General features: G+C 36.2%; 1 protein-coding gene across 1 annotated transcript in view; it reads right to left on the bottom strand.

The window, feature by feature from the left end:
• LOC108965955 (Down syndrome cell adhesion molecule-like protein Dscam2) overlaps positions 1–27984 on the bottom strand; it is a gene marked incomplete at its 5' end in the record, with an annotated part of 86620 nt that overhangs the window by 12577 nt on the left and 46059 nt on the right. Inside the window, 7 exon segments of the mRNA XM_018928641.1 lie at positions 47–225; positions 1529–1807; positions 2435–3787; positions 3851–4315; positions 4368–4559; positions 6322–6441; positions 19315–19719. Of these exon segments, the coding sequence (XP_018784186.1) occupies positions 47–225; positions 1529–1807; positions 2435–3787; positions 3851–4315; positions 4368–4559; positions 6322–6441; positions 19315–19719 (2993 nt within the window).

Here is a 27984-nt window from a genome sequence, read left to right as displayed (position 1 = left end):
TAGAGATAGTGATATCTAAGATTTATTCCACGCAAAAGATACATACGTGTGTCTCTATGCGACTAGAGACGATGATCCAGTCACTTGAAATACCATAACGTCTGAACTCAATGCTGAAGTATTGTATTGGACAGCCGCCATCTTGCCATGAGGATAACTCCAACAAAGCGGAAGTGATATTCGAGCGTATCAAGCTTTGCTTATGTGGCGCAATCGGCTTATTGCCTATAAAAAAACTCCGTTACAATATAATAAAAAACTTTTATTTTATTACACTGCGTTTTGGTTGTAACTTAAACGCAGTTATTGAGGATATGGAGTTTTGTTTTTGTTAACCGTGACTGGTATTATGTTGTCTGGTTCAAATTATAAACCTTGAGTCATAAACTCGACTTTAAATATTGATATTTATAAAGAATATGCATAATTATATGGTATACAATTCGAATCAGTCAAAGAGGAAAATAAGGGCGGTCTATGCACTTAGCTAGTCCAAAGTAAGCCTCTATGGCGACAATAGCGTCCTCATTTCCACTAAAATTTGCAGCCATTGAGTTTTTCAAATCAAAAATAAAACCTGCGTGCAAATTTGGATAATAAAGAATATAGTTCAGCAGTTCGTAATACAATTCGACCAATTTGGCGGCCTTCATTACGCCTATAGCTTTCTAATCTTATATTTCATGCAGGAAATAATCCATGAGGTCTTTGAAGATGCAATGCTAGTTATATCGGGTCTGTTCCGTTATCTTCTACGGTAGCCCTGAAAACGGCATATCCCACGTAGAAACTCTTTAATCTTATTTTTGACGCTTGTTATTCAGGAGAAGTCTCACAGTACACAGCCTATTAGCGCCTTTTGATCACACTATGGATGGTCATAGCATAACTGTGGATTCATTTCGTTTGAAATGATAGACCGTAGTCACTTACGATAATATCCTACAGTACGTTATTTTTTTCTCTTGCGGTAGTGACGCTATTGGATGGTGAAACTAAGCATTGTCAGATCAGAATACCCTTGTATTTTTGTAAAGCCAGAAAATTTTAAAACATGTTAGGGGAAAATATTAAAATAGAAAACTCAATGTCTCTATGTTCAATGATAAATACCACAACGAACGATAATCTCGAGTTAACTAAGAAATATAATTGTTACATTCCCCGAGTTGCTGCATACATAAACCTTGATATGGAACTCACGACCAAACTTTCAACCATTCGGTTTGCACGGTTTTGGTGGTAAAATTTGTTCTTTCATACAGGTTATTTTCATTCAGCTATTTTACTAACGAATATCTAAATTGGTGCAAAGAAAGAGGACAAGAGTATCAATAAGTAGTGTGGTTTCAAATTGTGTCCATATAGAGGTCGACTACCAGTCTTCTTAAGAGCCATTCACGTTTTAAAGACTTAACTTCTCAATAACTGAATTCAGCCGCTTCAAAATTGCTTACTGAGGTTAATTCCTTAGTGCAACTACAAGTATTTCTTCTTTTTATAAAGTAATGAAATTTTACGTTCCCACCTTTCGTTTTGGCTGTTTCGATGGCACTTGTTTCACTCGTTCCAATTTTATTGAAAGTCACCATATTAAACTGGTATCGCGTGCCGCAATCCAAGTTCTCTATTAAATGAGAGTTAACACGTCGATCCAATTCAATTTCTTCCCAGTCGCCGAATTCCTTACGGAAGGTCATTGTAAATCCACGCAGCGGTGCACCGCCAATGTCGTCTACTCGCCACTGCAGTGACACGGAGTTAGTGGTACTGCCGATGACGGAAAGCACGGGAGCAGATGGTGGTACTAAAATGAGATAAAATTAAGATATATTTTTGTATTTAATCATAATAAATATATCAAGTGTGAAAATGCCTAGGAAAATATGCCAGTAGAGGCACAACCTTATTAAGGTAGGGTAATATTAACAAAACACAAATCCAGCTAAGATCAACGGCTTATTCCTTTTGATGATTCCAATTCGTTCTACCAAAAATCAAATTTTTTATATAAATTCTGTTTAGCTTTGAAAGTTCCAGCAAAAACGGAGAGTGTTGAGGAGTATAATAATTAAAGATTTCATAAATTAAGATTATAAATTACATAAATGAAGACCTAAAACATTGTAAAAAACGTAACCTAAAACTTCACCTCTAGTTTATATTCGAGGCTTAGGAGTATTCCTCAGAATGAGCTAAGCAGAAAGAAAGTATCGCCGTTAAAAGGAGTCCTTATATATTACGGTCCCCCATATGACAAATTTAAAATCCAATATTAAACAAATCCGTAGGCATACAGTCTATCACAAGTTTTCTTAATAAGTTATTTTGAATTTTAATAGAGAAAATGCCTTGAAGCCGATTGTTAGCAGCTCCACTATTACCTTACTAAATCATATCACAATATCTAAAACTAATTAAAACTTCCACTCACCTTGTACGTATACCTGATAGACAATGTGATCGGAGCCAATCGAATTTCGTACCACACACGAATAGTTTCCCTCGTGAGTACGCTGTATATTGCGCAAAGTCAGAGTATTATCGTTGCTCACCTCCAAGCGAAAATGTTTCTTAGAACGTGCATTTAACACTTTCCATTCCGAGTTCGGTTTTGGGTTACCAACGAAGACGCATGCCAGTTTGAGATCAACTCGCCAGCTGACACTTAAAGTTTGACTAAATGATATAATGGCTGCGGGCACAGAGGGGCTCGGTATTAATTTGATCACCGGTGTGCTCGGTCCCTGTCCCACACGTGTCGAAGCCGTTACCCAAGCCTCATAAGTTTCGCGCACCATTAAGTCTTTAGCTTCAAAGTGACGATTGTTTGCGGGCAACACTTCTTTGAGAATTTTTAACTCTTGCCCTTTGTCTAGTATACGGATGTAGACATTGTACTTGGTGACAATACCATTGGGACGACGCGGTGGTAACCAGCTAATGATAACTGAAGACTCACTACTTACAACAGACTTAACACGCTCCGGTGCATCTGGCACCGCCTCTTCGGTGGTACACGACACAGTCGGGCTCAGCACACCCTCACCGGCACGTGTAAATGCCAAAACCTGTACGCTGTAGTTCGTGAAAGGCTGCAGACCATGTAACACCGTACTCAACGCTGAAGTGATCTTTGTTTCACGCGTGCCGTACTCTGATTCGATATTGCCGGGCTCGTATAATAGTTTATAGCCTTGTATGATTCCATGATTGGATTCTTTTGGTGGCGCCTGCCAAGAGATCTGTATATTTTGTGCAGTTAGCGCAATGCAAGTAACACCCTGTGGCGGCGCAGAGGGTACATCCTCCAACGTGTGACCCATAGTCACCTCGCTTGGTGGTCCATCACCTTTCACATTGAATGCAGACACGGATATGGCATACTGTGTGTATTTCTCCAGCCCTGTAAGGCGAAAATCATTAAGACCTTCACCACCTAGGCTGCTAACTTTAGTGAAGTTTTGTACGCTATCTGGCGCACCATGTTTTTGGTATGCGATTGTGTAACCCAAGAGTTCCCCATTCCATGTGTCACGTTCTGGCGGACGCCATGTGATGAGTAATTGTTGTGGCCCTAGTGGCTCAGCGGAAACATCTTGCGGACGACCACTTGGCACCTCAGCATCGGTTTGAACGAGCAATATATCGCTCGGAGCGCTGGTACCCAGATGATTTTCGGCGTAAAGGCGGAAATGATACGCTTGCGCTGGACGTAGTGAACCAATTTGTGCGGTGGTCTTATCGCCGGGCAATAATTTTTGGTTATTGTGCTCATGCCAGACATCTGAAAGAAAAATAATACTTAATACGACCCGGTTCGCTTGATAAAATATATATATTTAAATACCGCCTGCTTTCTTATATTGCAAAATGTAATTCGATATAGGTTGCGAATCGCGATTATTACCACCGTTATTCATAAAAATCGAATCTTGATCATTTGGCGACCAAGCCAGCGTTACAGACCGGCTACCCAAATCGGTGACATGCAAATTTACTGGAAAGTTCGGTGGCTCCTGCACTTGCAGATGAATTACAGCGCGATCGTGTCCATAGTTGTTAGTGGCAATGCACGTGTATTCACCGCGATCGTTAAGTATGGTCTGTAGTATGGTCATTTCTGAGACGGTGCCACGACTTAACGGTGAATCTTTGATATGATAACGTATGTCATAGGATGGATCAATATGATTTGCTTTGGCGCGCCATGTTATATTCAGCGGTTGATCGCCATCAGCTTCGCAGCGCAATGTGACACGGTCACCACGACGGACGGAAACTTGTTTCTTCGAAACCGTTACAGAGGGACCAACTAGAAATAAAGTGATTAGTAAATATCATAAATACAGTGAAATCACACCCACCATGCACAGTTAATTTGATTAGTGTACTCAGTCCCGCACCGATGCCGTTACTTGCTTGGCACAAATAGCTGCCTTCATGCTCTCTCCCAACTTTTGGTATGATCAGCGACCCGTTGTTATACGTTTCGATAACAGATTGTGAGTTACCGTTTCCAATGCCATAACTGAGCTCACGATATTCACCTGAGTCACCTGGGGTTGAAAAAGAGAGTTACATAATTTTAGTATTGGAAAATTTAATTTAAGAATGAGAAAACTTTACTTCATATGGATACACTTTCGTTCCTTAAAAATGTATCAAATATATATGTATAATAATGTCAATAAACCTCAATTATATGTATCGATTTTTATTATCCGGAAATAAAGCCTCGTGTTAGATTTTTAAACAAAACGAGATAAATAATTTGCCGGAAATAAATAGAAATAGTGAAGTTCAAGGTTTTTATAAACTGAGGCAAGTACAAGTGTTGACGTCACATTACCCGTCGAACAGACAATCCGATAATTGAAGTTTAATACGCACTAAAACGAATAGAGTATTACGAACGTATTGACAGAGGACTGGAGAAGAGTAAACGTAAACCTTCTTGTAGAATTAGGTCAGATAAAAGCATTGCTGACTAAAATTTTTAAAGTTCGCTGCCTTATTCTTGAAGCTGATTGTTCTCAATCAGCTCTAACAAATTGGCATCTGTTTTATTGGACTCCGTGAAAGATTTAAATTGTTGTAAAGAACAGAGTTCGATTGAGAACGACAGATTCGACTGTCCGAGAAGTAACGGGGTTTTCAATAGGGACGCTACAGAAGTAGACCGATAGGGACAGAAAACGAAGTAATTTCGTTATAGAAAGAGATACGATCCAACAACGAGTCGAAATTATTAATATTTACTACCGAAATTTCTTAGTCATTGGCCTCAACTTTAAGAGCGCTGCGTCCACAGTATGGTCGTCATAATCGCCCTGTCAGATCAACAATTGAGTGTCTAGTGGAAAAATTTGAATACACAGGCACAGTACCAAATGATCCCGTGCCAGTGAGACAAAGAAGTGCCCGTAGTGTCGAAAATATTGCCGCTTGCGCATCAATTGAAGAAGACCCAAATCAGTTTCTCACATGTCGTTCTCAAGCGTTGGGCATCTCTGTAACGTTGCTGAAGCGAGTTTTCCGAAAAGATCTTGACTTACATGCTTACAGGATCGAATTGACGCAAGAACTGAAGGCACATGTCCACCAGAATCGTCCTTTGTTCGTAAATTTTACTCAGCAACAATTTGAAAATGATCCGGATTTTCATTGAAAAATCATCTTCAGCGATGATGTTCTATTCTAGCTAAATGGCTTCGTCAATAAGCAAAATATACATTATTGGTCAGGCAGCATTCTTCACGTAGTTCATGAGTCACCATTGCATGCCGAAAAAATAACAGTATGGTGCGGTTTATGGGCCGGCGATAATATTTTTCGACCGAATTAGCTGATATACACTTGCACAATACGTGATTAAAACAGAAAAACCACTCAGCGAATATCACAGTCGATTTATTGGAAACCAGGTGAACGTGATTTCTCACGAAATGTCCCAGTCAACTGGCCGCCTCGGTCGCGCGATTTGACTCGTGATTTGAGAGTATTTGTCAATTAGTTCGTTGTATGATATGGTTTTGATCAATCAATTTTTATGATAGCAATATACTATAGTAGCCTGACATCTGCGGTTCCGACAAATGAGCAGCTTCTTTGGGGGAAAAAAATGTCTGCCATATTTCAGAATGATATCCAAAAAATTGTGGGACTAGTTTGCGTTTATACAGACAGACAGATATTATACAGTCATGGCCAAATCGACTGAGTACGTCACGCTAATCATTTATATCTATACCTTATTGTGTCTCCGACTTCTTAACGTCAAACAATTAACAATAATACAATCGTCTCACAGTAATTTACCAATCGACTGCTTCCATTGTACGGTGGGTATTGGAAATCCATCGGCTTTGCAGGTTATGGCCACTGGATTACCGAGTATGGCATCTTGATCGGTGGGTTTTAGTATCCAACGTGGTGGAACTGCACATTTCAGGTTTAATTAAAATAATATTTGTTAGTTTTAATATCATATTTTGAATATAGGGTTTTGAATGACTCAAGTGAAGTGAAAGTGAAACCAGGTGAGGTTTGGTGCTTAAGACATGCAAACTTACTAAATCCAGGTGTCATGCATGATACAGCTTAAGACTAACCACTATGAATAGGTATGTGTATATATTTGTTGTGAAATTTCGTGTGGTAATATACATAAATATGGAAATATATCAGAAATTGAGTACTCACCTAGAATTACTACAATTAAATATAATATGTTTTACCTTTTAAAATTATGAAAAAAAACCTTATAGCAAAGAATTTTAATGTTAAAATATTTTTTTGTCTGCAGGATGGGAAAATTATAAAAATTCTGCCAGAATATTTGTAAGTAATGTCTTAGTTTTACAGGTTTGCTAAACCTTAACTATTACGCAATAAACTATGGAAATTATAGATTTTTCATTTGCATTTTTTCCAAAGCAAAAATATTGCAAACAAAAATTTTTAAATAAAATAACATTTATTAAAAAGTATTTCCTCTTTGATTACTCCTTGCTCAAAGCAGTGCTCCAAATCTTTGAATATTGCTGATCAATAGTTTTATATGAGGTCATTGTAAGTAACGTGGAAATATAGTATTATAAATGAATTAAAGTTAAGTTTAAATATCAACTGAGGACTCAAGTCATAAGGAATAATTGAGGTTTGTACTTTGACTATTGTGCTCTACCCACTGTCACAATGAATCTCATACGCCGAGCACAATGACGAATTCGATTATCCTTCTGGGTGGTATTGACACGATATGATTCCAAACCTTAATCCGAGGAAGCAAACACTCGATAACGTATAGGTCCTTGATTTGGAACTTGAACGAATTTTCTAGAATGAATATACTTCGAAGTTTGGCTCTACCATTACTTTTTCTAAAAGTAATTGTCGAATACAAGAAACGTACTGCCGAAATGAGAGGAGTAGGGCAGAACGATCGACAATTAGGGTTAGTTCAAATTTCCTTAATTTTATCCTACCTATGTTATTACATTAGGCCAATAAAAACTTCTGTCATCTAAAGATTATATTAAAATTGGTTAAAAACCTTCGCCATCGAGATCTTCAGCGGCCCAGTGTGCCGTCAAATTGAACAAAGGCTATAAACATACATCTCTTCTTGGTGGATAAACCGCGAATAACACACTAGATACCCTGACCTATCCGTTGTAATGCTCAGAACTTCTAGATATGGTTCAAAAGACTGTCGCATATGTACAAAGTGCTTAGAGCAAGCATATACATTTTTTTTGGCCGGCCAATATCTACCTACTTCAGCTAATTTACTGAGTTTGCAGAAAGTAAGGCAACCGAGATGTTTCAACCTTAGTCTGAGCAAATCTCATATTCCTCTCTGCAACTTGAGAAATTGCGTCCTGCAAAATATTTAACAGAGTCCAGTTAAAACATTTATCATTGCGGTCATTTAAACCTTGTCTGACTGTGGGTCAGAAGGCTTTCGCAATCCCTAAAATATTAGTTGCTGTGCTCGCGCCAGGTTCAAAGATCCAGCGCTCTCTGCTAGTTTTTATCCTCATGGAATTTTAAGCCCTTTTTGCACGCTCTTCGGCTTTACAGGTTGAGATGATTCCTCTGTGACCAGCCACTGAGCTAAGTTTAATAAGGAAGTGGCTTAGTGCTAAAGATAGTGAGATCATATGCCGCATCCTATATTAATATTAAAACATAGGTAAAACATGAAACTTGACTGAAATGAACTGACTTGTCTCTCACGAGTTTTTGGAGAAGTTTACATGAAAATCATTCTGAGAAAAAATTGTAATAGAGACCAAGTAACTGCCAAATTAATGGATTTACGGCTTGACCATATTCTAATATAGACGTTGGTTAAATGGCTAGTCTTTTTACGATATTCTGTTTTATTTAATTCAAACGCCGTCAAATTTCTTTTTATTAGGGGGAGTAAAAGACGAGTGGTACCGAGAAAAGACAATATTTCATTAATTTTCTAAATTTAATTTTTTTTCAATTCGGTTGTTAGAAATTTTAGGTAAGTTCCCGTCTGAGGTACAAAGTCTTGAATACCCCCAATACACATTCGATTTATAACAACATCGAACTGTGTGCTTGTAAAAGTATTTTTTCGGGGATTTCTACTTCATTGTTTCAATATTAAGAAACTCTCAACCGAAAGGCATCCTATTTTGGCGTGGGTTTATGTGAAGACGGGTTTGCATGTCAGAAATGCTGTATAAACGTTACAAAAAGAAGATATTTTTGCATCGGATAGTCGGATAGTGACTGGTGATAAAAAGGGGATCCATTGCAATAACCCTAAACTCAAAGAATTATTTGCGATATCCGGTTTTCCGACTGAACGCAAGGTATTAACCATCATTTCTGACTCCACTCGGTCTCATGTTTCAAGTTTGAATAACAAAACGTAAAATATTTTTATATTGTCAATCAGTTTCTTAATATCTGTTTATCTTATTTAATTCGTACCTAAATTAAGCTTTAGTACAATTTTGTACAGATAGATACAGTTGAGCAAAGTTGATTTTCCCGAATCGAAAACGACTAAGCAAGCAGAGATAATTTATTTTGGTTTTCGATTTTCTTTTAATCGTAAAGGTCTTCCGCTTGTAGGAGAATTGGAACGTCAATCCTTTTGGGAAGTCTTTTCGAGTAAGATGTACCACACTTGGTTGGTTGGCTAAAGCCTGTTGAGGTAAAAGTTATTCTTATATAACTTTTTCGTAATATTTATCTTTGTGGTTAGCTATAAAGAATTCAGTTCCGTGTTCTGTTAAATTTTCGATTCGAGCACGTATGCTCGGCTACGAAGAATCGCCGCATAATTTAGCCAAATCGAAACAGAGTCCAAAATGCAAACGATTTCTTACTACCAGGATACCTCTACGAAATGTAAAAAAAAAAAAGTGAATATATTATAAAATTCATATCTGAAATTGTTCAACATAATGGTGTCACCACTGCCTGGTGCTGTATACCGCTTATATTAATATAAATGGCTGTCACTTCGAAGCTTTCTTTAATAAAATTATATTGAGTGCAATTTGGTAGCCACAGGAATGCTGCATATAAAATAGTTGCAACCATTTTTCATTCTCAATACATACTCGTATACACTTACGTGTGAGACGAACGTACGCGAATCCCTACATGACTGCACACCATGAGCGTGCCATTGTGAAAGGGTGTGCTGGTGTGCGCGCCTTTGTCGACGTAGAGTGTATGCATGGTAAAGCAAGTAAAAAGATCATTCATCAGAAAATTGCCTTATGCCAGAGAAATGTAAATGACATAAATTCCGAATATACCACCAAGGGTATTTGAGGCGAACTGCGTCCCTGCTGTTGCAATTTGCACGCTACAATAGCATCACACGCACACATGACGCAAACACTGCAGTAACAGTTTGGTCACCGACTACTGACTTGCTTGCGCAGTGAAGAGCAGGTGTTGCAGCCATCATTCACCAGCTTGCGGGCTGATGCAGGAAATTCGACTGATAAGGTGCAACACCAGCATTATACATAGAAACATATGCGCCAGCACACACACTTGCATACCGTTAAAAATGCAAGCATGCACCTGCCAGTGTAAGTAATTCATTGCCATTTGCCAGTTGCCCTGTTAGCAGTTGCCAAACGTTGGACCCAACGAACGTACGTTCGGCCTGCAACGCATACAATGCACTTCTTTGTCATTCTAACTCCCCTCCCGCTCTACAAAACCTCCTTCATCAACGGGCTTTTTTACATTCATAATTCGCCTGTCGACGCTGTCCGACAAGTGCTGACATGGTAATTTAAAAATGTCACCTGACCCCTTACAATTTTCATTCGCCAAATATTTCTTTCGGCTCTGTACGTCATTTCCCTCGTCAACCACAATATGTTTGCTGTCCAGTGCTCTTTGCTTGCACAAGGTGTTATTTTTGGTTTTTGCCTCTGCAATTTTCAGATCCACTCAGCCGTAGGCAAGTGCCGTGCATTCACTTGCTCTCACTTCTGCTTGCCGCCTCACTCCAGCTGCTATGACGCACATTCCCTGTAACCATTCCAGGTAAAAGCACAAAGTTTGCTTTTACAGTATACCACCACTATGCTATGTGATGCTATGCTATGTTGTGCTCTGCTATGTACACACGTTTATTACACACACTTCATTTATTGGCCCACGTTGCCGATTTGTAATTTGCATGGAAATTTTTTCACGCAATTATCGTGTTCGACGCCTTTCATTGAGCACGTAATTTGTAAGGTTTCATTTTTATTGTATTGCATCTGCTGTAGTAGGTGTTTTTGTGATTGTCCACATTGATGGAATTAATGCTTATAACGACGGCACAGTGAATACGAATATTTTTCGGAATTTAGGCAAGCAATATCTGCAAATTTATCGCTTTAAACCCGGATGACAGAAACCAAAATTTTGCGGAACTAAAATTGCAAAAATTTGATAAACGATGTCGTTACTTTATAAACATCTCAACACAAAGTCGGTTAAATGCTTGGCTCTGGACTCTTCCACATTTTTCCAAGTAATTAAGAGTACGAGTGCCTCTAAAATTTACTTCTTTACCAGAACTTGAGCAGATAGAAATAACTCTATGCATCTATGTACCTTTTGAAAACACACGACTTCGGAAATATGCCAAGAAAACCTGTTTTCCAAATTAGAACTTAACGCCCGCAAATATTTCTTTAAAGAAATCAAGCGGTAAAGTTCAAAGCTGATTGAGAGCTAGTTTAAGTAAAATATGATATTATCACTCAATCAAGTACGTGAGTACGCCTCGTTAAACCATTAACTTCAATCAGGTAAATAATTGGAATTATCTAACTAAATACAGATCGCATAAAAAAATGCTGCCTGAATCTTGAAGGTTGAAACTCAAAATTAATATGTAATAATATATTAAAAGCTAAGTTTTAAAATTGTGTGGCTTAAGTTCCTCCTCTGATTACTGGAGAGTTCATAAACGTGCGAGATTTCAAAGAAAGAACTCAGAACGAGAGGGTGTATTTAATTAATAATGTCATTAGTTACATGAACTACAATAAGAACTCACTGAGAATTTGTCTTAATTACCATAAGCAATGTCTTGAGTTTGGTTTTGTGTGGCTTTCCTTGCATTTATCTGCCATATACCTCTCAATATTTATCAGCAACTACTCGCAATTTATAGCAAAGAGTCCGATTATTTTTGTCACTCACTGTTCCTGCATACATAATACCGTTATTTTTCCCAGTACGCAAGTGGAATTTTTTATTGTTACTTTCCATACGACAAATTTCATTTCGATTTAATCAAATTGCAACAAATTTGTTGATATCTGTCATTCCTTTTGGGAATGTATGTACGCGCATAACTGTACATGAGGAACATATATAATATATTTTTTTTTGGCTTCGCTATTAAGTGTGTGATGAAAACATTCTTATAGCTTCCGAATAGTATATTTTTAGATAAGCCAATAGTTGTTTCTGGAGGTTAGTACAAAGTATATCGGCTTGAAAATATTCGGAGATGTAATAACGAGTTTTCTAAAAGGTACGCTACAAAATCTGACCATTAGGGACACCAGCCGACGCCTTATTTTTCATGCTTTTTTGACATTTCTCTTCAGTAAAGTTTGTCATTTCATCGTGGAAAGATATACGATCCAACAATGAGTCGAAATTATTAAAATTGATTTGTTATGATTTACGGTGGACTCAATTTTAAGAGTGCTACGTCCAATTTATGGTCGTCATAATCCTCCTGTTATATCAACAAATGAGCGTCTAGTAGAAAAACAGGCATAGTACAAAATGTTCCTGTGCCTGTATCTACCGCCAGCGCATCGATTGAGGGAGAAAAATATCAGTCTCTCACACGATCTTGACCTACATACTTACAAGATCAAATTAACGCAATAACTGAAGCCGTTTGTCCACCAAAATCGTCGTATGCTCGTGAATTGCACTGACCAACAACTTGAAAATGATCCGGAGTTGCATCAAAAAATCACCATCAGCGATGAGGCTTCGCCAATAAACAAAACATTGGTCAGCCAGTATTCCAGACGTACTCCATGAGTCACTATTGTATCCTAAAAAAATAACGGCTTGGTGCGATTTAGGGGTCGGCGGCGTCATTAGGTCGTATTCGTTCCGTGAGGATCAAGACCGGCACATTACTCTGAATAAGAATCGCTACCGCTCGATGATAACGGAATGTTTTGGCCCGAATTGGATGATACGAACTTGGACAATATTATTCCAACTGGAAGGCGGCCTAAGTCATATAGCGAATGTCACAAAGGATTTATTAAAAAAGCAATTTTTGTGAACGTGTTATCTCATGAAATAGGCTTCATTGGCTGCCTCGGTAGTGTGATTTGACGCCATTAGACTATTTCTTTTGAGTCCACGTCAAGGCTTGGGTCTGTGCCAATTAGCCAGCGACTAGTTGTTACGACACTTCCTAGCACTGAAGTGAACTTTAAATTGTATTTCACAAATCATTGCTATACAAGTAGAACGTCCACAGCCAAAAACTCAACCCATATCGTTCCGCAACCACCGTATTCACCTGATCTGGCGCCGTGCGACTTCTGGCTGTTCACCAAGCTCAAAAGACCGCTCCGGGAACACCATTTTTATACGATATTCAAGCCGCAACGAAGACGGAACTGAAGGCCATCCCGGAAAGTGACACTACATCTAATGGGGATTACTTTGAAGGGGATGAAATTGATTTGGAAGAATAAATAGAGAATTTTCAAAATAAATACAATGTCCCCTTATGTTTTAGGCACAGGTATGTATATATTTGAAAAAAAAAAAAGCATCTCGGTAACGTTAACGTATGTCAAATAATGCTTTCCGACTAACATGATGTCATGAAACTTATTGTTAGTGGCGATGAGTTTAAGGGTTGTAACCCGGAAATATATGATCAATCGCTACACGCATTCAACTGGCTTCAATAACTGTTTCGGGGATTGAGAAAAACGAAGTCACAGTGGTATTGGGGCTCAGGAGGACATTGTTTCAAGCCGCAGCGAAGACGGAACTGAAGGCCATCCCGGAAAGTGACGCTACAACCAGTGTTTCGAAGATTGGAAAATCCGTTGACATATTGTACTACATCTACTGAGGATTACTTTGAAGGGGATGAAATTGATTTTGAAGAATAAATTAAGAATTTTAAAATTATGATTAAAGTTTTATTACTTTTTGTTCATTGTAGTATTTACAGAAAATATAATAACTAACTAATTTCGTGTCTATTGAGTAAAATGTATTTTGAATGTAAATGAACTATGCCGCGAGCAGCCATTCTATGGGAAATAATGTTCTGTTTTGCAGCTTCGTTATCTAGCGACATTCGTCTTCTAATCAAGGTTCCATCATCGTATACACAAGGGTAGAAATCATGGCGACGAGGAGACCTCTCTTTCCCCCTCTACGTCAAGGGCACATAACTCAACGAAAAAATAATTTTAACATTTTTTTGGTACTCTTCAAATATAAATAAAAATTGATAAAACAATGAATACTAAAAATATCAAATGCGTTTTTTTTTTTTTTTTTTTTTTTTTTTTTTTTTTTTTTTTTTTTTTTTTTTTTTTTTTTTTTTTTTTTTTTTTTTTTTTTTTTTTATTCCAATCGCTAAAACTCGCCCTAAATTCGGGTTTCTTAAGGCCTCCTTACAGTTTCCTCAGGCTATAACAAATAACGGGATGGAAATTTGTTAAAGCCTTCTAGTAATTCTAGTAATCCTATGAATCCTCATATTTTAGTATTTTATAAAGATTATAGAATTGCCGAAATTGGAAGTTGATGATAAAACGTCATCAATTTCTTTGATTAATCCTGTTAAGCTATCGATTACAATAAATTGTTTTCGGACTTATAGCCATGAACAGAAATGAATTGTGTATAAGGACATGTCTCGAAGATACAATTTGAACCATAAAGCCAGAGGTTATGTTTTATTTTGGCATGATTAAATATAATACATGTATTTGAGACATCAATCTGGATTTTGACCTTTTCTAGTTATGGAAAATAGAAATAGACAGAAGGGAGGGTGTTGAAAAGAGAACTGTTTTTATGGATAGTACATATTCGTTTGTAAAGTCAGTACACCTGATTTAGTTAGTAAAGGTTAGGTTTACGCATCTGATAATATTAATAGTCAGTAAAAGTCTAAACATCGTCAGTATGTATTATTTTTGGTAAAATAATCAACTCCGAAAGTATATATTTCAAAATTACATAAAATTAATTTAAGCTGTTGAAAACAATATTTTTTTGAGAGAAACTTTTTAAAATTTAACGGCGTCAATAAATATAAATGAAATAACGATTACAAAAAAATAAAAAGTGTGAATGGACCACCCTATTATGTAAATAATAAATATCATTCTACATGGTTTGTGGTGAAAACCAATCCGTTTCGCTAATGCCGCTTTGTACAAGTACGAATGTTGATAAGAGCTTTATGATAAAGTAAATAAATAAAGTAAGTACACAAAGCTAATAATTGGATAAATGCGCGAAAATATTTGGAAAATCGCCGTTAAAGGTATGCAAATTTATTTGAAAATTGAAAATAAATTAAAATTGAAATTAACATTGCATATATATATATAACAACATATGTACATGTGTGTGTCGAGTGTTAGAAATAATGATTGTGTCAGGGTAGGTCTGGTTGCTGGACCAGACCTGGGTGCTCGTAACTGATCTGATATGGGTGCGCTTGCTGGTGTTAGTAGTGATGCAAAATGCAACTTTTTTCTAATTTTTTTTTTTAATTTGTTCATTTCTCTTTTGTTAGTTGGTGCGTAACAGTGCCACTACTGCGTTGTAAATATAAAATTTTTGTTATTTCAGTCATGGATTTATTTTACTTGTTTGATTGCTTTGTGAATTTTATAGCGCAGTTTTGCTTTGGTAATACCATTTTATGTTTCTTTATACATTTTGGAATTTCGTTTTATGTTACTTTTTTGGTGCCATATTTATTGCTTGAAAAAGAGGCTTGGTGCGTTGCATTCCGCGTGCCGTCGTTGTCATGCGTTTCATGCTGCGAAGCTCCACAAAATTACCGTTACAGTTGCGTGCCATTTGATTTTCCATCTTTTTGGTTTTTTCCTTTGTATTTACGTACTTACTTGCGTACTTTGTGCTTGTCAATTGTTGTTTTTTTAGTTGACTTTTGTGGTTGCCACTGAATACATTTTATGTGCCCAACACATTGTCAGTAAGTATATTATGTATTTATGTACATTGTTACACATAACCACCCCACCCCATTTACCCCTTCTACGCGTGCGTTCGTTGTGCCCATACAGTGCTTTATTTGTGTTGTGTTGTACTTTGATACGAATTGCAATAAATTAAAAAATGAAATTTAGTACGAGTATTATCGGAAAATAGTGAATTGTCTTTGAACAATGTATCTCTGCTCAAAGTTGGTTGAAATGACGGTGAAAAAAAAAGAAGCTTCATAAATTTTAATCTCATATAAAAAGGAAGAAGTTTTGTGAACTTATTTTAAACTATTTTTAATGCATTGATACATTTAATAAACACACATATATATTTATACTCTGAACAGGGTATATTAAGTTTGTAACGAAGTTTGTAACACCCAGAAGGAAGGGTCGGAGACCCTATAAAGTATATATATAAATTACCAGTATGTCGAGCTGAGTCGATTTAGCCATGTCCGTCTGTCTGTTCGTTTGTCTGTCCGTCTGCCTGTCTATATATGCGAACTAGTCCCTCAGTGTTTAAGATATCGTTTTGAAATTTTGCAAACGTCATTTTCTCTTCAAGAAGCTGCTCATTTGTCGGAACTGCCGATATCGGACCCCTATATGATATAGCTCCCATACAAACTAAAAGATCGGAATCACGTTCTTGTATGGAAAAATTTCACATTTGACGAAATATCTTCATGAAATTGGGCATGAGTTATTGTTTATAGAAATAATGTGATATCAGAAGAAATTGTTCAGATCGGCTCACCATAGCATATAGCTGCCATACAAACTGAACGATCGGAATCAAGTTCTTGTATGGGAAACTTCCTCATTTGACGTGTTATATTCACGAAATATGGATTACTGCTTAAGATAACAATATAATCTCCCAAAAATTGTTCAGAACAGATTACTATAGCATTTATGCTTCCACACAAACTGAACACATAGCTACTAAAAGAAATGCACCTTTACATATAATAAAACAAAATTTTCTGATGAAACATCTTTTAACCAATGATGAAGTATTAGCATCTAACAAGCATAATAATAATAAATAAAATAATAAAATAAATATAATAATATTTCAATATGGTTGTCACATTTTTGGAATACATCGAAAGTAATGGATTTGAAAGAGACCTGTTCAAGAGATACATATCTCAAATCTGGCGGACTAATTCGTGTATATATATGCAGACAGAGGGGCGTGCGATTCAGCTCCTCATGCTTAAAGGGTCCCCGAAGTTCATTCTGGGTGTTGCAAACTTCGTGGCAAATAAAGAATATATTGGGTAGTCGAAATAGTATTTTCGTATTTTCGTATTTTGTCAATAGATGTCGTTGCAGTATATCACCAGTGCTACCAATTACATTTTGTCATAACAACAGATTTTAAGCTTCATTTAACACACAGAAATTAAATTTAGTGAAGTTGAAAAATATTTCAAGCTGTTCAAATATGAGTGAAAATAATATTGAAATTCGCTATATTTTGAAATTTTTTTTTTATAAAAAATGGAAGAATGCCACGTAATGCAGCAATGAAATTTATGAAGTTTATTTATTTCTTTCTTATTATAAATAAAAATAAATAAATTGAAGTTTGATTGGAATTTGTTTAGAAATACGAAAATACTTTTTCGACTACCCAATATTATAAGGGTATAACAAAGGTATGTCCGATTTGAACATTATGTTCGGAGGCTGTAGAATGGTGTTAAACAATAATCCGTGCCAAATTTCGTGAAGACTATTTGCGATATAATAACGTTTTTATACAAGGACTTAGTTTTGCCCAATATATCTTACAGTGGTCCGCTATCGACGGCCACATTTCTGATTACTAACTTAACAGCTGAAGCGATTGTTCGCATATAAACAGACAGATAAGAGCACAAGCGCACATTTTAAGATCGAATATAACATGCCATATAGTGTCTATTGCATTTCCTTTGGTTTATCATAAACCTTGTGACAAACTTAATGCACCCTATTTAGGGTATAAAAATCGACATTATTGCCATCACTTGATTTTCCATTTACCGAAATTGGTACTAATTGAATTTGAAATATGAGTGTCATCCAAAAAAATTGATTTTGTTGCCAACTTTTTTAAAAGTCACACGAAAATGACGTAAAGCTTACCTTTACCCATTTTTTAAGCTAATGAAAGGGGGAGAAAGGTCAGCAATCTCTCGATCTCCTACTTGAGCTTGACATCCCTGTTACTTTCAATGAGTAACCTCTCGGTTTGAAAAACATCAAATGCATAATTTGAAAAATACTTCTTTTTTTTCGATTGAACGTAGCCTATAACAAAGTAATATTGTTTTAATAACGTCCACCTTTAATCTCTTCCATACCCTAATTAAACGAAATATTGTCATCGTTTAATTAATTTATGTTAATATGTCAGTATTACTGATTCTGCTGCCTCAAATAAGGAAAAAAAAGGAAGATTTTAAAGCATTCTTTATAGAGTTACTACAAAAAAACGATTTATTCTGTAAACGTTACCATATATGATACATGGGTGGAGAACAAAGTAAAGGGGATATCTTTTCAAATCAAATTGCTAAAAACCAGTTCAGATATGTCTAGTAAAATAATATTTTTACTTCAGTATGTGATAGAGTCTCTCGGCGTAGAACGTAACCTGTGAGAAAGAGGAGTAATCGATGACAAGAACAAATAAATTTCTAACTCAGATGGATGCAGTTTACACGTTCAGTATTTTTGGTGTCATGGTTTGTATTCATTTCTTCTGAAAAATTTGTTGTGAACCATCTTGTGTATCGGCGACACTAGCCTATAGAGTTATATCTGAATGGCAGGCGATTACTTCTATGAAGGGAGCATCACACAACCAGCTGAAGTTGATGGAAGTCTATTTTACGGAATATTGCAAACCTTCACTTACGTCTAAGCCTAACTTATTATTATTATTATAATGTAATTGTCGTAATATTACTTCCTGAGACTTAATGTTATTCGTAGTTATAGTCTATGCACGGAGCAGAACACACAGCTGCGATGGTTGAACTTAAGTCGGCCGTAAATAATTTTTCGAAAACAGGAAAATTTAGAATTCAAGAGTTTAATACAAGTAATAACTCTCTTTATTTTAATATTAAGAACTTCCAATTTATTAATTTACATAAAACTAAATTTCGAATTTTTTGATTTTTTTCAAAATTTAACATCCAATTTTATTCTTCATTTCTTCGCATAAAAGTACAGCACAAACACAAATAATTTTCAATAAAATGTTCTTCAAATATTTTTGTGCCAAACTACTTATTATATTCAGTGCTGCAACATATATGTAGATATGCATGTATGTAGTAGTTAGTAAGTACTTGCAGTGCCAGATACGATATATTATTGTTGTAAAGTGCATGACTAGCTTGAAGCAAGTGCTTGATTTGATTTAATTTTCTAATTTTCTTTGTTTTTTTTTGTAAATTTTCGTGATTTGCATACAATTGGTGTTGCGCTCTTGCATTTGGTGCGATTAACAGTATTTTGAACACATTCACAAATTTACCCGAAACGGACAGTACCGCCGTATACTCAACGGATCCCGCGCGATTGCTGACACGACACGTATAATTGCCGTTATGACGTGACGTCACATTGTGTATGGAAATAATGCTGGAAAACGGTGTGTACTCATTAATGGTGAGCGAGCTATCCATTGGACTATAACTCTTCCCACCGGCGCCACCACCAAGCGATCCACCGCCATTTTGTAAGCGCCCACCCGCTAAATCGTTGGGTAAATTAGCGACGGGTAGTTGTTGTTGTGCGGTATTACCCAAAATCGGTGTGCCATCCTTTAGCCAAGTGATATTGAACGGCTGATCACCCTGACTACTTGAACACATTAGCTGCGTGCGCATACCCTCGGTGATTTCCTCTTCGAAGTTGAACGGCGAAATGCGTGGAGGAACTAAATGTGTAGATTTAAATTGAATACTTTTTATAAATATAGGTAAGTTTTGAAATTAAATAGATAGCTGAAATGTGTAGAGAGATTATAGCGAGGAGTGGCAACTGAAAACATGTATCGTAAAAACATGGTTCCTGAAATTTTCTTTAAATAACAAATATTTATATGTATTGTATATGGACAAAATTGTTGTATACTCCTTGTAAAAAAAATAATTGGAATATTTTTCAAATATAAAAAAAATTTAAATACTATTTTTATATGTGTGAATATTTTCACAAAATAATATTTCATTAAAAAAAATAAATAAACCTCAATATTTTAAGCTATTAATATGTTATTAAGTAGAACATATAAATACACTTTTCTTTCTTTAATGGTAAATTGAGTCACATTCCAACCCATCTTACTCACACATTGTACCATCAAACTGCAGTTAATTACTCACATACATTCATGGCGAACGCGATAATATTTATATTTACATTTAGTAATTTGGCACATTTCAATTTTCAAACTTTACGGGGCCAAAAGCGCTAATATTCCAGGCAGCGGCATGTGTTGAAGCATAAGCGCATAGCATCATATGTATGCATGTTTAAATATCTGCCTTCAATAGTGGATATTTTACTTATACTTGTATGTATGTGCTAATAAGCCGGCGGGCATTCACCGACGATATTAAACGTCTAATTAATTTTACTAATATATTGATAGGTGCATTACTACACACATACTTGGATTGAAATATATTGGCGCATACTATGGAAAAATATAGCGAGAGATATGTTGTGTTTGTTTTGCTTACTATATTGACCCCAAAGATGGGTAGGTCACGGAATGTGATTAAAGAAATATAATATTTAAAATGAAGATTCTAAGGGAGAATAGGTACGGTTTTCAAAAAGCTAAAAAAGTTATACATTCTCACTTACATTGTTTTAATAATGGAATGTATGTAAATATTTTGAATAAGTTAAAAGTATGCAAGATAATCATAGAGATAATAGCGAAACAGCTTAAAAAGTTGACTCAGAAACTGTAAGTCTGCATTAAAATTTATAATATCTTTTAAAGTCAATCCGTGCTATGGCTAAAAGCGATTTTAGGGGAGGCATGAAGTACAGCTCTGTGCCACACTGTAAGCCAAGCTAGTTTTCATACCGAAAGTAGCAGAAACAACCCAGGCTACTCAAAAGAGTTTGGGCCTGTAAGCTTAACTTCCTTTCTGCTGAAAATGCTAGAAAAATAATCTTAAATATGCAAATCAGGGCCGTAGCGCCTCCTAAAAGCTTATTCAAGGCGCAGCACGCATATATGAAGTGCAGATCAGTAGAGAATGCACTCCATACACTGGTATTTAATATCGAAGGTGTTCTTGAATATAAGGAACATGATCACTGAGCATTCCTGGACATTTCTTGAGCATTCAACAACGTCTCTACGAAATATATTCTGAATAGGCTGGATCTGAAGCTATTTGAACTCTAGAAGGACAAAAGCAGAATAAACGCCGATAGAATAGCAAATGAAGTTTGTAGAGGTACTCCCCATGACCCAACTCGGATGCATTGCAATCTTAATAACGGTTAGCAGTAGGGTCAAACCACGTGAAGTGGGCCATGAAAAATTCGAAAAATCTCCGATTTTGAAAATTAGCAGTTCATTTGAAAGAGGACCAGATGCATACCACGAGATATCCCAGCCGCAGAAAATGGATCTCCTTGTGTTCACAAGAAATCAAGTACCTCGGTGTAGTCTAGGACAGCAAACTGCTGTGGAAGCACAACGTGGGAGAAAGCCAGGAATTTTTTATATGCTTGTAGGCAGATACTCGGCACAACCTGAGGGCTCTCTCCCTCTCTCATGCACTGGTGCTACACAGCTTTTGTAAGACCAATTCCGCTCTACGGTACAGTATTATGGCGGAAAGGCAATGTAAAGGGTTCAGAGGATCGATACGCTGTGCATAACGGGAGTTTTAACAACTCTAACGGCGGCTCTTGAACTATTAATAAACCTGCTGAAAGCTTCGCAGAAAAATCGCGGGACGAATACTGGCTATAGGACGATTGACATACGAAACCTTCGGGCATAGTTCGGTGGGTAATGGCGTTTGGACAAACACCGACTTTATGACCACACTTTTCAACTGGGACAGAAGGTTAAATGTAATAAAGGAAATATGCCTGATGTAAAGGTATGGTAGCTACGCGCAACTCTCTAAACATCTATACGGATGGCTCACAATTTGACGAAGGAGTTGGTGCGGTAATTTACTCTCCAGTGTATGCCTAACACCATTTAAATAGCCGGACCACTACATTATACTCCAAGCTGTGGAGGAGTGGGGTAATAGATCAACTTTTTCCATAAAAAAAGCTTTAATTTACTTATGCATTGACATTGAAGATAGCAGTTATACCACCCTATGATGGTATATTCTCGAGTTGCATTCAACTTAATGCTTTGTTGGTGCTTTTATATGAAAATTATTTGACAAAAGAGTAGCACTCAAGGGTTAGAGATATAAGGAATCGAAGACATCTTTTTTCGTAGATATTTACTCAATATCCCTGGGCGACCCTAATTTCTGATTCACATACAGCTTTTGCTTCACTTTGCTTCAGAAATTTGATTTGAAAGAAAAGTTCGATGTATGCTTTTACTATGGATTCGTTCACATGGAGGGAATGCAAGGCAAAGATGCCATTTTTATTAGAGAGAAGTACAGAAAGCAAAGCGTTTATTCTGACGTACCTTTGGCTCTCTTCGTTATATTGTTAAAGTATAAATTGTCAATCAAAGCGAGAAAAGTTGTATGTAAATCGGTCATAACGATTATAAAACGTCATTAACTTGTGAGAACAAACCTTTCTGGAGTGAAATTTCGTTATGAGAGAACTGGGCTTGTGAAAGGAGAGTCAATTTTAATATATGTCTTATATTGTCCCAAGTAAAATTCGGTCACGAAAAGAAAGTCATATAAAATATTACAAATTGCGAATCAACCTAAAGAGACTAAAGAGTGCTTACCAATGAATTTTTTTTTTTTTTTAAGTAATGAACAGGCACAGGTTGTTATAATATTGGCATCAAAATGATTTTATTACTCAATAAATCTGAAGGAAAATTTTGAGACTGATGTTCTAAGAGCTCTAAGAGATATTTGAGTTGACATTTGAATTAAAACATTTTCATCACTTATTGCTATTTTTGTTATTTTAGTAAATGTTGACGTTTTAACAACTACATCGCTTGACTTGAACATAATCTAGCGTGATAGGAGACTTTTTGTTTTATTTTTTTTTTTTAATTTTTAAAATTTAGAAAGTTAACGAATTTTTGCCATATGGAGTATAAGAAATTTTAAAATAAAAATTGTTAGAAAACATAGGTTAGTTTCTGTATCGGGTTCGTGGTAGACTCATTAGGAAGAACAACTTATCTTGGGTAAATTCTTTTTCGTGTATAGAGGAATTGTTCGGCAGTAAGTATATTACTCCTGTGTCAAACAAATGGCAATCAATATGTTAACATTTGCGAATGTTGCAATCTGAATATCGACTAATTGAAATATGTTGATCTAGGTATGGCTGCTCTAGTACCAAATATAAATATCTATACTTTTACGAGCTCTGCGCTTATGCCTGATATTTTATTTTCGTTTGTAACGTTCGCTCTGAATGTACGAGTATTTGTGCCAAAAAATCGATTATATAGTTATATACGTTAGTCTACAACTGAAATTAAGAACAAAAGCGACAGAACCTAACGAATTTACCAAAAATAATGTGTGCAACAACTGTTGGCAAATAAAATTCTTGTGCGCCTTTGTGTGTATGTGTAGAGAAAAATAACCATTTTATATTGACACTTAACATATATTCGCATCAATTAGATGTGCGCCAATAAATCCATTAACAAGCAACAACAATAAATGAGATACATACATATATGATTGTGCTGATAAAATTTTACATAAATAAATGTGTATACTTATATAACTAAGGGTTTATATGTGTGCGTTCATGTGCTTTTGTGTGCAATAACATGCATTTGGCGGCGGAGTTTGCCAAAAATTCGCCAAAAAAAAGCCAACAACAACAAGAAAAATTATTTGTAATAAAATTGTAAAGTAAACATGCTGAAACACACATGCAAATGCAACCATGCAAAGCGAAATAAAAATGAAAAACTCATGCATATATTATATTTCAAGCATGTAATATACAACAACTACAATGATAAAGATAATAATATTTATAATGCTGACAACAACAACACGCATAATATTAATACCATTGACTCTTAGCTGTGCAGAGTGCGATACAGTGGCGGCATCGTTTTGTACGCGACACGTATAGGTGCCGCTCTGTGCTCGCGTCACACTTGTGATGCTGAGGGCGCTGGTGAAATCATCATTTTGGCGAATTGTCACTTGGCCAGCGCCACCATCTACACCACCGCTACTACCATCCGCATTCGTTGACATTGATGCTGCCGCAGCCGCTGAGGCGGCTGAATCGTCGTGATTTGTATGACCTGATGGACCTGATGCAGCAACGCCACCGGTACCGCTATGATGCCCACCGCTAACACCGCCGCCGCCGCCAACGTTGCCAACACCACCAGCACCACCACCATCGCGCAATACATAATTCACACCGACACCAACACCAACGCCGCCCATAAGTAGGCGATTATGCCCAGAGGCGGCCGCTGCTGAGGTTGTGATGGATGTGGCCATTTGCTGCAGCGGCTGTCCGTCCTTAAGCCAGGTGAATGTGAGCGGTAGGTCACCGGTGCCAATGACACATTGTATGCTCGTGCGGTCGCCGACATTCAGATCGCGTGCGAATGAGAATGGTGTAATCTTGGGTGGAACTTTTGGTATCGTAAGTGATTAGTCGTACGCATGAAATTGAACGCGTTAGCTTTATTTACTTAGTGTTACGTTTAAGTAAGTTAAATAAAATGTCTATTTATTGTAGATTCTAAAAAAATATTCGGTATGTTTAAACTGTTTAAAAAGTCAATTGAAGTGGCAGTAATGGAAGAAGAAGCTCTCAATTAACATCAATGTACTTTGGGAAATTCAACTTATACTTTTGTTATTTTATTTACTTGGGAGCGCCATGGATTTGGGAATCAATGAAACAGGAAGAAAGTTTCTAAATTGTCTTCGACAAAAATTATTATCGTATTATCGTGTGTTCGGTTGCGGTTGAGTGGAAGTCGTGAACTCTCAGAACTCTGCCGGCAGATATAAGAAGGAAAGGTGGCTTCGTACTCAAAGTTGAGGAAAGCAACGATTTTTTTTCACTGAGAATTTGAAATGGGCATCAGCTTGTCAATCTCATAAAGAAGTTTACGGAATTATGGGATAGTGCGCAGATATAGTTCGCTAAAAGTCGATGCATGAAAAGAAAATCTCGAGTATTAAGTCACTTAAAAGGGAATCCACGCCGGCGTCGTCATGAAAAATTTAACATTCCTACGTAGCTACTTTATGAAAGATATTTTGGTGAGTTAGGTAGACTAAATTTTATCACTGTTACCTACGGTGGCATATTATTATACTCTATTAGAAGAGAATATATGTCGGAAAGCATTTGACTTCTATATCAACAGGGGAATTAATACTCTTTTAATGTTATGATTTCTCATAAAACCACAAAAGGTTCAATAGACTTTAAATACTTGATTTTATTTTAATACCCAAAGGTTCCTTGCTCTTGTCAAAATATCACTTTAGTGGGATATCTGCATAAAATAACTTTACTATTGTAAGCTCCTAAAGCTTTTGGAGAAAGAACTAACCTGTATTTCGATGGGGCTACATCCAAGGAAGATAATGCGCACTTTAAAATTTTTTACGTTTCCTACCCTAAGAAATGTATGAAGTATTACCTGTTTTCTACTTGGTTTATTTACTTAGGTATGATTAAATAGAACAATATTTTGCGTATTTTCAGCTTTTATGCATATATTTAGACTAGAATCTTTGTTACTTTCGGTAAAGGATCGAGTCAGCAATTTAAGTTAAACTGAAACGTATTTTAATTTTTGTTAAAACTATTTGGATAATGTTTTCTATCGCATCAATGTGCTAAAATATCTCGTTTGCTTCTCTACATATCGAGGAAGTAACCGGCAATGCTTTATCCCTTCGTTTAGTTTAACGCCTAACCAGTCGAAGTTTCCCATAGTCATTGATGTACATATTCGTATTTATAGTTATACAGTCTGCGGCAGATTGCTAAATTAATAGGCTTATGCAAAGATCAATTATACTTGTTCCTATTGTTTGTGTTTTCCATCTGTGTATGTATTGCCTAGCAGTTGCGCCAAATGCCCACACATTTAGATGGTTAGGGGGCGTGGCACTTTCAATTTTCCTTCGCAGTGAACGTGTGTGAGTCCGATGCGGTCTTCCCTCATACACATACATACGGATACATTTTTATATGTATGTCTGTGTGATATTTTTTCTAATTTGGCCATTTTGATTTGAGTTGCGGTTTCGTGGTTTGCATTAATTAACAATAGTTTTGTTTGAAATGTGGTTGAGTTCCATTTTGTGTGTTTTTCAAATTCAAGAACGCATAGTTTGCCTCTAACTAAAAGTAAACATAGGTGTATGTATGTACTTAGCTCTGTATTGCCGCTATGTCATTCAACAAATACCCATTCTTGATAGATCTGAAGCTATTTATTCATACCTATTCATGGAAATATGTACGGAATGCACATAAGTATGGGAAGCCATATATATGTATATTGATGTGTTCGGCGTATTGTTACATTAATTTGACCTAAATAAAGGGTTTGCAGCATGTTTCGTAATAATTAAGAATGTGCGGCTATGCGGCTAAACATTCCATAATTAAGGGAGTACTTGCAGAGATACATATACAGGATGGCGAATTTCGAAATCGATTTTAACCTTAAAAATTATATTGTACAAAAAAATATTTAAATACTTTTCTCTGAGAAAAGACTATCGTCTGCAATCTTCGATGGCAGTCGCAACGGTCGTTATTTAAATTCATTTGACTCTTACTGAAATCTGTAAATAAGTTAATAGCAAATGAAGTTATAGAAAAACCTAAAACATTTCATGCAGCGGTCTGTTCAGCCAATATGGCCATTTGGTCGCAAAACTCTGTTTGTGATCAATTCTCAAATACTTTCGAAGAGTAGAGTCATTCACTTTAATGCATGGAAAGGGCCACAAGAATTAAATAATTACTTAATATTAATGAAAAAAAAAAAAATATATAGTTTTTGGTATAATTTAGTTTCATCGGAGCCATGCCAAATATGTATCGATTTCTTGTACTAACAAAATATGCTTTTGGCACATAGGTCGAATGGTACATGCTGAATATAAAATCACAGACATTCTTGACATGACGAAAATAACAACTACTAAAAAGAGCCATGAAATTGGCGCTAATTAAAATTTTCCTCGACAAAATTCTTTACTTAGGTTAAAAAACAAGGATATTTTTCAAAGACAAGACTTTGGATGCCATCAAATCTAATTTTTTTTTTTTTTTTTGAAAACAAGACTTCTGGTCCAATCTAAATTTAATTAAAAATGTGTGTATTCCATATGTTTTAACGTTTCTTTCAAAGACACGACTTTATGTGCAATTCAATTCAATAGAAATATAGTTTCTTTTCACAGATGGCACTTCGGCAATATTCTCATCATTACAGCATTGATTTTTCCCATTTCTCTTTAACATGTCAATAAACCCTGTAATTAGTTACAATATTTATATGGAACTTTCACCGCTGCCAGAAACCATTATTGGGACGAGTACACCTTTGTTTAACCGACATTAATATGCATATGTACGATGTAAACTCCGGTATAAATCATTTGACCGCAAACCACTTAACCATTACCCATAAACATTGTTTAGCCAAGGACGACCGCATGCCACACAACACAATGCCCCATAATGAGGATTCTGTCTTGCTCATACACCGAAACGTCCAGCGCACGCCGTCAACCGAGAATAGTGAGCAGATACAACAAAATCAAATATATATACATATATGTATGTACATACATATGTATCTTTATATATATATATATATATATATATATATATGATGTGTATATCTATAAGTACTTATGGCTGAGGAATTAATGGCTGACTGCTGACTGCTGTCGACGGCTGTCGGTGCGTGAATTGAACGTTTAGGCGTTGGATGTTGACAAAACACACAACTGTGCGGTAAGCGCCA

The sequence above is a fragment of the Bactrocera latifrons genome, unplaced genomic scaffold (assembly GCF_001853355.1).
Source record: "Bactrocera latifrons isolate USDA-ARS-PBARC rearing strain unplaced genomic scaffold, ASM185335v1 scaffold_151, whole genome shotgun sequence".
Classification (NCBI taxonomy): domain Eukaryota; kingdom Metazoa; phylum Arthropoda; class Insecta; order Diptera; family Tephritidae; genus Bactrocera; species Bactrocera latifrons.
The sequence above is the reverse complement of the archived record's forward strand: the minus strand, read 5'-3'. Positions and strand labels throughout refer to the sequence as shown.